The sequence below is a fragment of the Eleginops maclovinus genome, chromosome 13 (assembly GCF_036324505.1).
Source record: "Eleginops maclovinus isolate JMC-PN-2008 ecotype Puerto Natales chromosome 13, JC_Emac_rtc_rv5, whole genome shotgun sequence".
NCBI classification, from domain to species: Eukaryota; Metazoa; Chordata; class Actinopteri; order Perciformes; family Eleginopidae; genus Eleginops; species Eleginops maclovinus.
This window is the reverse complement of record NC_086361.1, coordinates 7,794,097-7,806,302: the sequence shown is the minus strand read 5'-3', so window position 1 is coordinate 7,806,302 and position 12,206 is coordinate 7,794,097. Positions and strand designations below refer to the sequence as shown.

General features: G+C 42.7%; 1 protein-coding gene and 1 long non-coding RNA gene across 6 annotated transcripts; one reads left to right on the top strand and one right to left on the bottom strand.

The window, feature by feature from the left end:
- Nucleotides 1-1,130: 1,130 nt before the first annotated feature.
- Nucleotides 1,131-11,980, bottom strand: LOC134874727 (polyhomeotic-like protein 1). 5 transcript variants are annotated; one of them, XM_063898863.1, is made up of 15 exons: nucleotides 11,796-11,980; nucleotides 10,539-10,666; nucleotides 9,222-9,338; nucleotides 8,963-9,034; nucleotides 8,565-8,687; nucleotides 8,122-8,274; nucleotides 7,937-8,012; nucleotides 6,535-7,523; nucleotides 6,255-6,390; nucleotides 5,851-6,017; nucleotides 5,654-5,744; nucleotides 5,126-5,213; nucleotides 4,329-4,530; nucleotides 3,246-3,453; nucleotides 1,131-2,581 (listed from the first exon to the last, which is right to left on the bottom strand). In XM_063898863.1, the coding sequence occupies exons 2-15, from the start codon at nucleotides 10,659-10,661 to the stop codon at nucleotides 2,430-2,432; spliced, it is 2,697 nt and encodes an 898-aa protein (XP_063754933.1). In that variant the 5' UTR covers nucleotides 10,662-10,666; nucleotides 11,796-11,980; the 3' UTR covers nucleotides 1,131-2,429. The 5 variants fall into 5 exon arrangements, with proteins under 5 accessions (XP_063754933.1, XP_063754936.1, XP_063754935.1 ...); XM_063898866.1 differs by having other exon boundaries at nucleotides 4,329-4,512; XM_063898865.1 differs by having other exon boundaries at nucleotides 9,228-9,338.
- LOC134874731 (uncharacterized) lies at nucleotides 5,079-8,759 on the top strand. Its single transcript, XR_010167117.1, has 3 exons — nucleotides 5,079-5,250; nucleotides 8,107-8,320; nucleotides 8,597-8,759. It is a non-coding gene; the product is annotated as an uncharacterized LOC134874731 (long non-coding RNA).
- Nucleotides 11,981-12,206: the final 226 nt, after the last annotated feature.

Here is a 12,206-nt window from a genome sequence, read left to right as displayed (position 1 = left end):
TAAATCTCATACTGTCAAACATGCAAGAGTTCGACTATATTCTGGTCCTACATTTAAAGTTTGAAAGCCTGCAGCAACAGTGACTAAAGACAGAATGCAAAGGAAATAGTAAATGATAAAAAATGCAATGCTTAAAATCTGGTTTGTTTAAAAAAATTCTTGCCCCATAAACCTGGAATGATTTGTTCTCAAATGTAAGATGGGGAAGCACATGTTCAAAGCTATCCATGCAAATCAAAAAATTAAGAACATAAAACAAGAATCAACAAGCCCTGTGTCAGGTGACCTTCATATGTCAAGTCAGGATTTACATAAAATCACAGATGTGACAGTTTTAGAACAGTTTCTTGGTTATTTATTTGCATGATAGTATTGTTAGCTTTTCCTTTTCAAACTCAGTCCCTCCAGGAATTTGCAGTTTTTCAGATTATTGCAAGCAAACACATTTTGATCCTGATATAGCCTCAATATAAAAAGAAAAGCTTTTTGTTGAATCCTCAGTCATTTTGTGAGAAAAGTGCTACTTTTTGGGAAAACAATGATTGAATAAACAAAGTTGCAATGGTCTGCTTGTTCACAAATGTTACACCAGTAATCACCGCAGACCTCCAATAATTTGACTAAGAAATTGTGTCTCCCGTCACTTGCAAAGCAGGTGATTTTTTTGTTTTGGTCTTCACAATATGCCGAGGGATCTGCTGATTTAAACACTTCAAAATCCAGGGACAACTATGAAATATAAAACACAGCTATCAAATATTATTATCCTCATTAAAGAAAATACTGTAATAGCCAAAGTCACTGACATAAAGCCAAAGATAGCTAACTAGAAAGGTAAATACTGTTGGTAGTTACACGCTATGTGACAAAGCTATGAGGAAGACAGCAAGTTTCCTTAATCAAGGTAGCTACCATTCAGTCACGCTTTTTTGGAAAGGCAACAGATGTCATTGCTTGAAATAACAATCGTAAAAAAGTAAGCACTAATATAAAACAAGGAATGATATGAAAAGCAGTTAAAAAACAGACAATCCTCATCTAAACCTAGTGTAGAGAGTAGTGAGAAAGGCCACAAGGTTCAATGAGATAACATGAGAAAAGTCCTAGAGTGAAAAGCTTAAACAAGGCAGTCCAGCAAATAAATGTGCATTTAAATATAAAGGCAATTTTTACACTTATTACAGGCAAGGTTTTTTTTCCCCATTCACACACTCAGTCATTCAGGTATGATTTCTTCTTCATCCATTCTAAACGTAGGTCCACATGTGGCTGCAAGCCTATTCTTCTTTAAGAACCTTCTGGCTTTGTTCATGAATGCAGGTTAGAACAACTTCAAATCAACAGCTTATTCAGTTTAACAGTTTACATCTGTCGGTTACTTTCATTATTTATCTTTTACAGCACTCCTTTAAAATTTCAGAAGTTCAAGCCCATGCCGCTACCCTTCCGTCATACAGACACATCTGTAGAGATCAGAAGCAGGCGGTTAAACCATTTGGAAAAGGAACAATCTTTAAATGAGAGAATACAGTCTCAGATTTTGTAGACTACCCTTCTTTTGCCAAAGATTGAGGAACTTGGGTTTCATTTGGACTCATTGGACAGTACCATGTATGTACTGTACATGAACCCTGTAAACTGTAGAATAGACCACTCACAAAAATGCCACCATTTCAAAATGGTGATAGCTACACTTATGATTACAGTTTTGAAAATACTAGTTTTATAAATAACAGAGCTATGAAACATCTAAGCGCTTCCCTATAAAAAATGTAAGTACAAGTAAAATAATCAAGTGTCATCTTTGAGATATTGACTCATAGTTTTGGGTGGATTTGAATTAAATATGGCATGTTTGTTTCCTTAATTTCTGTCCTAATGCTATGCTGATTGCGGCTTTAATAAGTTGTAATCCCCCCAAAAATACAGTTTTCCTAAATAAGAACCAACAATGTTCTCAGAAGCAACAAAAAAGACAAAGGTCTGCAAAAAATACCTTTCCTGTACAATATGACATAACGGACGAATAGCAGTTTTTTCAACATTTCGTCAAAGATTTCTATTATTGTCCTATTGACTTCTGCATTGAAATACATTCAAAAACCTTCATTTTACAATGCAGACATTAGACTGAAATTGTGCAACAAAAAAGCAAAAGGAAACCACTTGAGGAAAACTAGTGCACTAGTTTTGCACAGAAATATCATATTAGGACATGTGACCTCACCAAAATGAAGTTGGTATTCTTTAGTATTTTTGAACATCACAGAAATGACAGATTAATAATACTTCTGTGCTAATACGACCTTTGAAAATGTGCACCATAGCGGACATATCCACAACAGATTTAAGTGAAGCAGCTGGAGCTAAAGGGCCTCGGCTTTGTTTAGAAAATGGAGTTTAATATCTTAACAGGGGGAACACTGACATCAGTCTCTCAGGGTGTTGATGTGGGCGCAGATCTTCAGGGCAGGACCTAGCTTGATGTTCATGGTGGACATGAGATGCTCCTCCTTCAGCAGCAGCAGGGCCTGTCCGTCAATCTCCTGCGACAGGAACTGGGGGGCGAGCTCCTCACAGCCTGCGAAGAGGTCAAAGAACAATATAAATATGGACAGAAACGTTGGGAAGATGGATAAAAGAAAACCGAGAAGAAAGAAAGCAATAACAGCATTATGGTCGATGTAAGAAAATACAGATAATTAATTAGAAGTACACAACATTTTAGCAACATGGGAGTGAGCTGGTAGCTGGAGAGGTGCCAGTTCTCCTCCTAGGCCACTGCCGAGGTGCCCTTGAGCAAGGCACCTAACCTCTATCTGCTCCCTTGGCGCCGGGTAACTGGCTGCCTCTCTGCTCTGCCACCTCTCCTCTGCAACTGTGTTTCTGCAAGTATTTCCTCTGTGTTTGTGCATGTATATCCTCTGTGTGTCAACACAACAGAGTAGAGAAAGCAATTAAGGGATTAATAAAGTATGTCTTCTTCTTCTTCTTCAGAGGTTTTTGAAATACTGAATATTTTTATCAATTATAATCTATATTCCTTGTTCATTTAGTTTACACATAGTTAAAAAAGGTGTTTGGTTTTTTTTACCCCAAAAGGTTTTTAAAATAATTGATATTTATTTTCCTACCAAAGATTCAATAACACATCTTGAACAGGAAGTATGTTGATAAAGGAGATTAATGAAACAGGAGGAGCAACATCAATCATTATCAGTCTCTTAATGTTATTATCTTCCAACCTTGTAGTGTGGAAATAAACTGTGACACTTCCTCCACCCCCCACTGGGCAGGGCTAGCAGGCAGGCAGCTGGGATCAGAACTCTCCGTTGGGAGTGGCGGAGGCGGCTGGTGGCAGGAAGCGGAGGAGGCTGGCGAGAGGGACATGGGGTCATCTTCATCCTCCTCACCACTGGACTCTTCGTCTGAATGGCTGGACTCTGAATGGCACTGTGTAGAGGAGAGGCAGAGGAACCCGAGAGCAAGGCATTACAAAAATGGCTGCTGTGTGACAGGGGAAGCTTTCTATTGCACCAGATTATTTCCCAGAGTATCGACAAGGTGAAAAATCTATCCTAGTTGGGTTTGTAATGCAGCGGCCATTGCAGCCACTTGGGGGCGGACATGCTTAACATAAACAAGCAAAAGCTATTGAAATAGAGTGGTGCAGTGATGATCATTTTTGTAGGCAGAACCAGAAGTTAGCATCACAAGGCTCCCTCAAAAAAACAATAGGATTTTTTCATTGGATTTTGCAACACTGCATAAAATAAGATCTGCAGCTAGCACACACTTCGGATACAAATACGTTTTGTGCAGCAGGATAATCTCTGCATAATAACACCACTTTTATGATTTAAAAAAAGGCAGAAAATGCAATCGGCAGAAGTAAGAGGCTAACTCTAGGCTAGACTCAAACTAAGTCACGGTCGCATTGAGCTTCAACAACGTTTAGCTTAAGGCGGCTAGTGTTCGGTGTGATGACGTTTAGAAATCTCCTTTAGTCACTTGATAGCAACCGCTGTTTTTTATGAGACACAGAAGCCTCGGACACTCACAAGTGGGGTATTTACTGATGTGTTTTCTGTTGTAGAACATTGACTAGGAGATCTGGGAACCAGATGGGGTAAAATGCCGAGTCATTTCCGGGTTTTGTGAAATTCCAGTTAAGGTACCACTTTTTTGCTTTGCATCCTAAAATATGCCAGGCTCACTGTCTAATTCACAAGCTGAGGCTGTTACATACATAATATTTATGTGCTCTGGGTGTGTTGTGGTTTTAATTTCTTCACATCATGTATGAAATATGTGCCGCTCTTTCTCACCTTAACAGGTATGGGTCTCCCTGCTATCTTGGCACTGGCTATTTCTGAACTTGTCCTGCGGGGGACCCTCCGCCTGGCAATCCCCCCTTCCTCGTCGGAGTTGGAGAGGTGACCTGGATCATGATCTGGAGCGTGACCTTGACTCTGCCGCACGCAGAAGTGCTGCCTGAAGCTGACGTTGTACCTGGGGAACCAATACATACTGTATCGTAGACAAAGAGTGACATATACGGTACTGAAGCCAAGACGAGCAACACATACAGTTTTTTTGTCTCTTTGCACCATAGCGGTATATAATCTACAAACACGTAGTGGGCAATGAGACAAATGCAAAGCAGAAGCAGAGAATGTGAAATCATATGCTGACAGCATACTGTTTAAACAGTGCAGCAAGTGCATTGTTTGTATTGTCGAACATGTACAACATAATAAATACAGTTTAATATGGAGAAAATTGAAAAGAGAAAAAAATAAATCCGGTCTGAGCTGCAGTTTGACAAGAAAACAAACATGTTTAGATGCCATTTTTGTAGAATAAAGTGGATAAAGTGGGAAACACTGTATATCACATAATTCAAACAAAAAAACATGAAAACAGAAAACATACATGCTGTGTATTAAACAGCTGAAGCCACCTGAGAATCACACACTTTGAGAAAAACTATTTTCTTAAATCATTCATTTGTTGGAAGTTTTGTATTTCAACTTTTCAAAATGAGCAAGACACAAGGCTACAGTTGGGTTTTTTCTCATATGGCTTCCACTGCATATATCATATTTCATGCATGTTGAAGTACCTCTTGGCACAAGACATGGAGCAGAACCTTTTGGTGCCTCTGAACTGGCTGGCAGGAGCAAAGTTTTTACAGTACTCACACTTCAGCACTGAGGGCAGAGTTTGGAGAAAACAACGGAGCAGAGGGTAAATATATCACATCGACGTTTCATTTTTCATTGAATAATAATGAATAATAAAATCAGAAAATGTGGTGGGAGAACTCGCAGTTAAAGGATTGTGTTTAAACCTTGTTGTGTTCATGTGGCCCTGCTTGGACAAACAAGGGTCCTTCTGTTGCACTGGTTAAAATCCTGCCATACCTTTTCATGTTATATTTGATTTGGGAATTTGAATTGAAAATAGCTAAATAGCCTGAACAGCTTAATTAGCAAGTACAAATTAGACCTAAAATTACCTTATCCTGAAACATAGAAGCTGTAATATTTTAAACAAAGGATGGTAAATGTCTCATTTTGGCCTAACCCTATAAAGCCATTTTTTACCCTCAAAGTTGTCTGTAAGGTAGCAGCATTTTCAAAGCAGTTACCTGTCGCGGTTGTAACAGTCTCTGATTGGTTAGTGTCCAGACTGTCATTGGTTAAATCCTCCCCAGGGGAGCCCTTCACTGAACCACACACCTGTCAATCAAACACAAAAAACTTCAAAAGAAAAGGTCTGTGTCCAGCGAGCAAGGTCATACCTGAGTATTGCGGTGTAAAGGAACTACAAATCCCATGTACTCACAGGGAATGGCTCTGCCCCTTCCTGGATGACAAAGCCCTCTATGAGGTGTGTAAGGACGTTGGGTTTAACCACAGCTTGGGGGGGAGGAGCTCTCTCTCCCTGGAGGACCCCACGGGACACGGACAGCGGCGGGGAGGGAGAGGAGGAGGCTGGAGGAGCGCCACAGCCTGGTTGGGAGGCGAGGGGAAGGACAGAGAGGGGCGGTAGAGAAGCAAATATTTTTGTTACATTCAAATTTTAAAAAGTTAAAAGCTCCAGCAACTTGGGTTATAATAGAATAACACATAGAACTCAATGTGTAGTTTATATACAACCATATTATAGTTGTTCTATTCGCAACTTCTGATTTTTTCTTCTCCATGCACTTTGGAGGTAGGGAAATTCTGCAAAAATACTTTTTTTACCCGCTTCGATGGGATTGGTCGGGAGTGTTGAGGCGTGATCTCTGACCGGCTGGAGCCGTGGTGGGGAGGGGCCGTGTTCGCAATTGACTGAATTAGAATCTGATTTCCTTTTTAATGAGCCAGTCGACTGTTTCCCCTAAAAAATGAAAAATAAATCAGTTCATACAGATGAAAATACAACAGCTAGAAGATGAGTAGGTCACTGATTAGAACGCATCTTAATATGAATGAATCCTTGTCCATGCAAGTTAATTTGACTTGTAAACAGAGATCAGCTGACCTGTTGTGTCTGACTTCTTGATGCGTCTCCATTGGTGACGGCAGCAGATGATGCCCCTCTCTGCTCTTCCGTCACCAGGGGGAGGGAGAGGGAGGTGCGAGATAGGGAGAGGGAGGAGCGAGACAGGGAGGAGGGAGGACACGACACAATGGGGGCCTGGGAGGAGGCGGGGCTTGAAGTCAGCGCTCCATTCTGATTCTGTCCGGAGTTTTGAACAGCCTGCGGGTGCACCTGAGACACCTGAGCCAACGGGGGAGCCTCCTGAGGCGACTGCAGCGTCTTTAGCCCCACCCCTCGGCCCACAACCCCGCCCTCCCTGGAAGCGATTGACGCCACCATGGTGAGCAGGCTGGAGGAGCTGCTGAGGATGGTGGTTCCGTCGGGGCAGCAACTGCCCCGCGCCAGAGTCAGAGCCTGGGTGTTTCCCATGGTGCTTTGCCTCGCACCCACGATCTGCACCGGGATATGCGGCGGCTGGGGGGGCTGAGCGGAGCTGTTGACTGGTGGAGGGGCAGGCAGGATGGGAGGGGGGTTCCTGGAGGGCAGCTGGAGGGGCAGGCGGAGCCCCTGCAGAGTTTTAGGTTGTATTGGGATGGGTCCATTCCCATGCCCGGATTTATCCGCACCAATCGAGGTCTTTTGCAGCGGCTGCACCACCAAAGTCTGAGCGTTGACTGCTGGTTTGATGGTTGCCGTGCCAACAGGATAGCCATGGGCCTGGGATGCGGCGCTGGATGTCAGGACCAGAGTGTGTGCTGTTGTGGGAACTGTGGTGCTTGTAGTGAGGGTCCGTGTCCCGTGAAGTAGGAGCTGGGAGAGAGGGATGGAGGAGGTGGAGCTGGAGGCCCCAGAAGAGGAGGAAGGGTGGGCTTTCAGGTTGGTGGGCTGAGGGTACGTCGGGATTTTGATATGGGGCGGATGGTGATGTGGCTGGTTTGGCTTACTGGGGGAGTTTGATTGGTGGGAAGGCTGGACCAGGGAGTAAGCAGCTGAAAATACAGAAGAAATAATGACACATCAACAGCTATGACAACCAGGGTCTTGGATGATCTTCACATCGTCAATGTTTAATCTTGCAGATGAAAACATTTTTTCGTTTCCATGACATCTATGCTTGGTTTGGGTTTATTTTGTTAAAAACACCTTTGACACGTGAATGCTATGAACTATAATCACACACAAAAAAAGGGCGCATAATGGCTTCGAGAGAGCCCTTGTGCACTGGATGATTTGACCCCCAAGCACTGAACTAGAACACACCTCTGTCAGTTACTCTGTGAGTGCAGAGATTAGGATTGGGTATATGACATTGCGTAGAGTGAAGACTAAAAAAAATCTAATAACCCTACAAATGTGTAACAAACGGAGGCAATTTTCAGGTTGCCTTTCCTGTCCTCTCTACCTGAATTGCTCCTCTCTGGGGCTTCAGTCTTAACACCTTTGGGACCCGACACCCCTCGCATGGCTAGATTCTGCACCTGAGACAGGAAAGTAAAGAAAGAGGAAATAAAAGACAAATCTATGGCAAAGAATACATGAACATAAGGTATTTTTTCTTCTAATCATCAACAGATTTATTCCACAAACCTGGTCATTATCTGATTGGCTGCTGGAAGTTGTTGTTGCTTCCTGTTGCTGAGCCTGTGGCTGCTGGGTGACGGTCGCCACGGCAGCAGTGGCCGTGTTTCCGGGCATAAAGATGAGCTGTGAGGAGATGGGGGCCCTCAGGGAGCGGTTGACCTGTAAGAAGACACGACGGCCATCGAAAACACAGGAAATAAGCCAGGTATACGGTGTCAAGAATAGACTGGGTTCTGCTCGGTGGAATGACCCTGACAGAGGTCACATATTTTAATAAACTCAAACTGCTTTTTAATGTCATGAAAGTCAAGAGTCATTAAAAAGTCATGAAATCTTAATGGGAACTGCTTTGTAATGCTCAATAGCTTGTTGATTTGGCATGACAAACAGCTGATCATTAAAAGAGATCATTAATAATGCATTCTGCTTATGGTTCTGGAGAAACTCACCCTCAGGTACATTTGTCCCTGCCCCCCTGCAGTCCCACTCAACAGTACTGATTGGCTGATTGTGGACGTTGCCGGGGCACCCATAGGACGGCTGCTGGTTGTAGATCCAGATGTTACACTGGCCTGGAAAATAAAAATGTTGAATAATGACATTTTGTATTCATCATGGAAAAATGTAGATCAGTTAAGTTTGGGCTGTACCAAATAGTGTGAAATAGATGTCTGTCATTAAATGCCTATGCATTGTGATTAAACATGGTATTTCGGCAGAAATGTAGAAAATAATTAGGCTACACCGATATTTTTAACATGAATAATTAGGGTAACGATAACATATATTTCATATCATCATACAGTTAGGCGAGCTATTTTGGTGTAACCACTAAAACAGTACATACAGCTGTGGTGCTGGTGGTCTGAGAAGAGCCACTGCCGGAAGGACTTGACTGACGACTGGCAGCCAGAGTAGCCTGAGAGGAGGAGGAGGAGGAGGAGGAAGAGGAAAAAGGAGAAAGATGAGTTTAAGGTTTGAAGTTGAAGGGATTATTACAGTGGTTGTCAGACCATTTAATGAATCACTGTGAGTCCAGCTCTAAGCTGACGGAATAGGTAGGTTCTAATAATAGAAACATTATAAATGGCGTAACATACACACACCTTTACCTGTTGTACGGCCGCCAGGTTCTGCAGCTGGGCGTTGTTGATCTGCTGCTGCAGCATCAGCTGCTGGAAGTACTGAGCGGCATTAGGCTGCCTCTGTAACGCCTGCAGGGCCTGGAGGGAGGAGGGGAGACAGATTTACAAGCAATCAGTGGGGCAGTAAAAAATATGGGTAAAGAGAGAAGAAGAAGAAGAAGAAGAAGAAGAAGAAGAAGAAGAAGAAGAAGAAGAAGAAGAAGAAGAAGAAGAAGAAGAAGAAGAAAGGCTGTCATGAGGAGGAGACAGCGATAAATCAAGAGGCATACTGAAGGATGAAACAGAAAGAGCGATGGAGAAAATGACACAGAATAAGATATAAGACAGGCTGCAGGAACAAATGCTGCTTGTAAGAAAAAGGAATTGCAGTTTCATGAAAAATGGAAGAAGTAGAGTTAAAGAAAGAGGACAGAGAGGGAGGGATGCTGTAAAGCCTCCTGCCAGCTGCCTGATGTATGAGCGGAGGCTCCTGTTATAATAAGTTGAGAGATGAAAGCGAGCTCGGCGGTCTGGATTAGTGAGTGTAGGGCGACAAAGACAGATGTCTGTGCAGGGTGACAGAAGCCTGGAAAAATTACACAGAGCTTCCTTCAACTGGGCACGACTCAATCTCGTTCTTTACCTCCCTGTGTCAGTCATTCTCCGTCACTCTGTCTATCAGCTTACACACAAATCATAAAAACAATACATCCTTCTGAAAAACGTTCACAATTTCAAAGAAAATGTCTTTCTCTGTCATGTGGCAGCTAAAGTTTCAGAATAAGAAACATTAAAGGAAACCTAACCCAGATAAAAAAACAAATACATCTCAAATTGCTTTCTCCAACGCAAAGAAACATACCCTTTAATTTGAGGATCATACAAAAAATGAACTACATTTATAAAATAAACTTAGATCATTATATGTTTCATAGTATGAAAAAGGGTTAGGGTGAACAAGTGTGTATTGCTGTTAATAATAACAATAATACAAGCAAAATTATATTTCATACTGCTCTGAGATGCTTTGTGATATTCTTGTAGCAGCAGGAGGTACGCTCTATTAAATCAAAGAGCTATGGTGTCAGTTTAATCTACTGATGATCTTTACTTTGAAAAACACGAAATATATAAAAAATATACAGTGAATACTATTATTAAGGGAGACGCTTTTGATGCTGCCACATTCTTGTCAAGAAGAAGAAAAAGCTCCAATCAAGATAAGGATGAAAGTATGTACTGTAGACTGTAAACAAAGCATTTGACAGCCCAGACACAAACACACACACACACACATACCTGCACCGCCTGTCTTTCATAGAGAGACATGGAATTCATTGGAGAGGGGCGAGAGCTTGCTGCAGATGCAGCGTTCCCATTGGTCGAGGCCCCCTGCTGGTTCTGCTCTCCATCTGTCTCCATGGCTGCTGAGGATACAGAGGAGGCGTCCATCAGTCAAACTCTGACAGAAACAAACACTTCACTTCCTCTGAGAGCCCAGCTGATGAAAAAGCAGCCGTCACTGTCCCTGACAAGCACAGTTCCTCACAGAGACGCTGTACAATACTGACTCAATGTTTTACTGGGTGGCAGTTACAGCCATCATCAAAAGCATAACTGAACAATGATGTGCGCACTCAATCTTCAGCAGTATTTCACAAAAAAAATATGTGAGGATTTACAAATGAACATGACAATTGATGTTAGTTTTGTGGAAATGTGTCAAATGAGTATGCAGATACAGCAAACCTCTCCTAAATGGGGATTTTCTAAATATTAAATTACATATTGCTTAGGCAGCATTTTAGGAATGACCAAAAGCACTCGTCAGTGCTTTGCAAATACCCTCTGTTATGATAATACTTTAAAATAAACTGAAACACATAATTAACATTTCTGTACAGCAATTTGTTGTGACTTTTGGCTGACATACAATTTGCAGGAATCTAAATATTTTTCACAATCTGTGGTTTATAAAACTGCCCATGAACTCACCACAGCCAAGAGGTTGCAAACATCTGGAGTTACAACAAGGCTTTGAAAAGAACAAATCTAAATAACCTTAATAACAAACATTTGAAAAACCCACTCCCACTAGAACACTTGTATTTTATCTCCTAACTTCTTCAATTGTGTGCTTTTCTTTCAGAATTGTAAACCCTACTTCAAGAATATTTTTAATTTTTATATCTGGATAATGTATAGGCCTTTTTAGACCTAGAGTAACCCTTCCATCCCTGCATCACACACACACACACACACACACACACACACACACACACACACACACACACACACACACACACACACACACACACACACACACACACACACACACACACACACACACTCACTCTCACACTCTCTCACACTCTCACACTCTGCCACCTGAACATCTTCTTCTTCAGCTGCTAGCATCCTCTGAGAAGCAGCCTCAGCTAGCCGCCAGGTTTCACACCAGCTAAAACTGGCCCCACCGGAGGCTATACCTCCTAGCATCCCGTTAGCCCCCGCTGCTGTCTGGCTGATTACCGGGGGCTATCGGTCCGTGCTTACCGTCACCGGTCTGGGTTTGTCGGCCTCCTCCTGCACCGGCTGCCCGCTACAGCTCGACTCCGGGCAGCTCCGCGGGGTCCGGAGCTTCTCGCTGTCTCGCCTTTCTTGTACTTTGCAGGATGGCTGCAGCAGCAACACAGCAGCCGTGATTTTACTGTTTTGCATAAATTTGCAGCTGATGGTGTTGTTGGAGAGGGAAACGCCTCCTTTTTTCCACTGCTCTGCCTTTTCCGGCGCGACGGGATGACGGAGAGGGACACGGTCCATTCAGGGCCGGACCGTTGTTGTTATACATCCATGGCCGGACCAAACCTTTCCAGCGATACTACCGAGCCCTTCTCCCCCTTTTGAACAACAATTTGATATAGTAATGGATCCAGAAAACACACCTATCCTAGGGAGAAAATATTC

Coding starts and splice junctions, on each gene's coding strand:
- LOC134874727 (XM_063898863.1), bottom strand. CDS start 10,661: ATGGAGACAGATGGAGAGCAGAACCAGCAGGGGGCCTCGACCAATGGG. Junction 9,339..10,538: donor ATGAAAGACAGGCGGTGCAG/GTATGTGTGTGT, acceptor TCCTCCCTCCAG/GCCCTGCAGGCGTTACAGAG. Junction 7,524..7,936: donor CCCAGAGAGGAGCAATTCAG/GTAGAGAGGACA, acceptor CTGTATTTTCAG/CTGCTTACTCCCTGGTCCAG.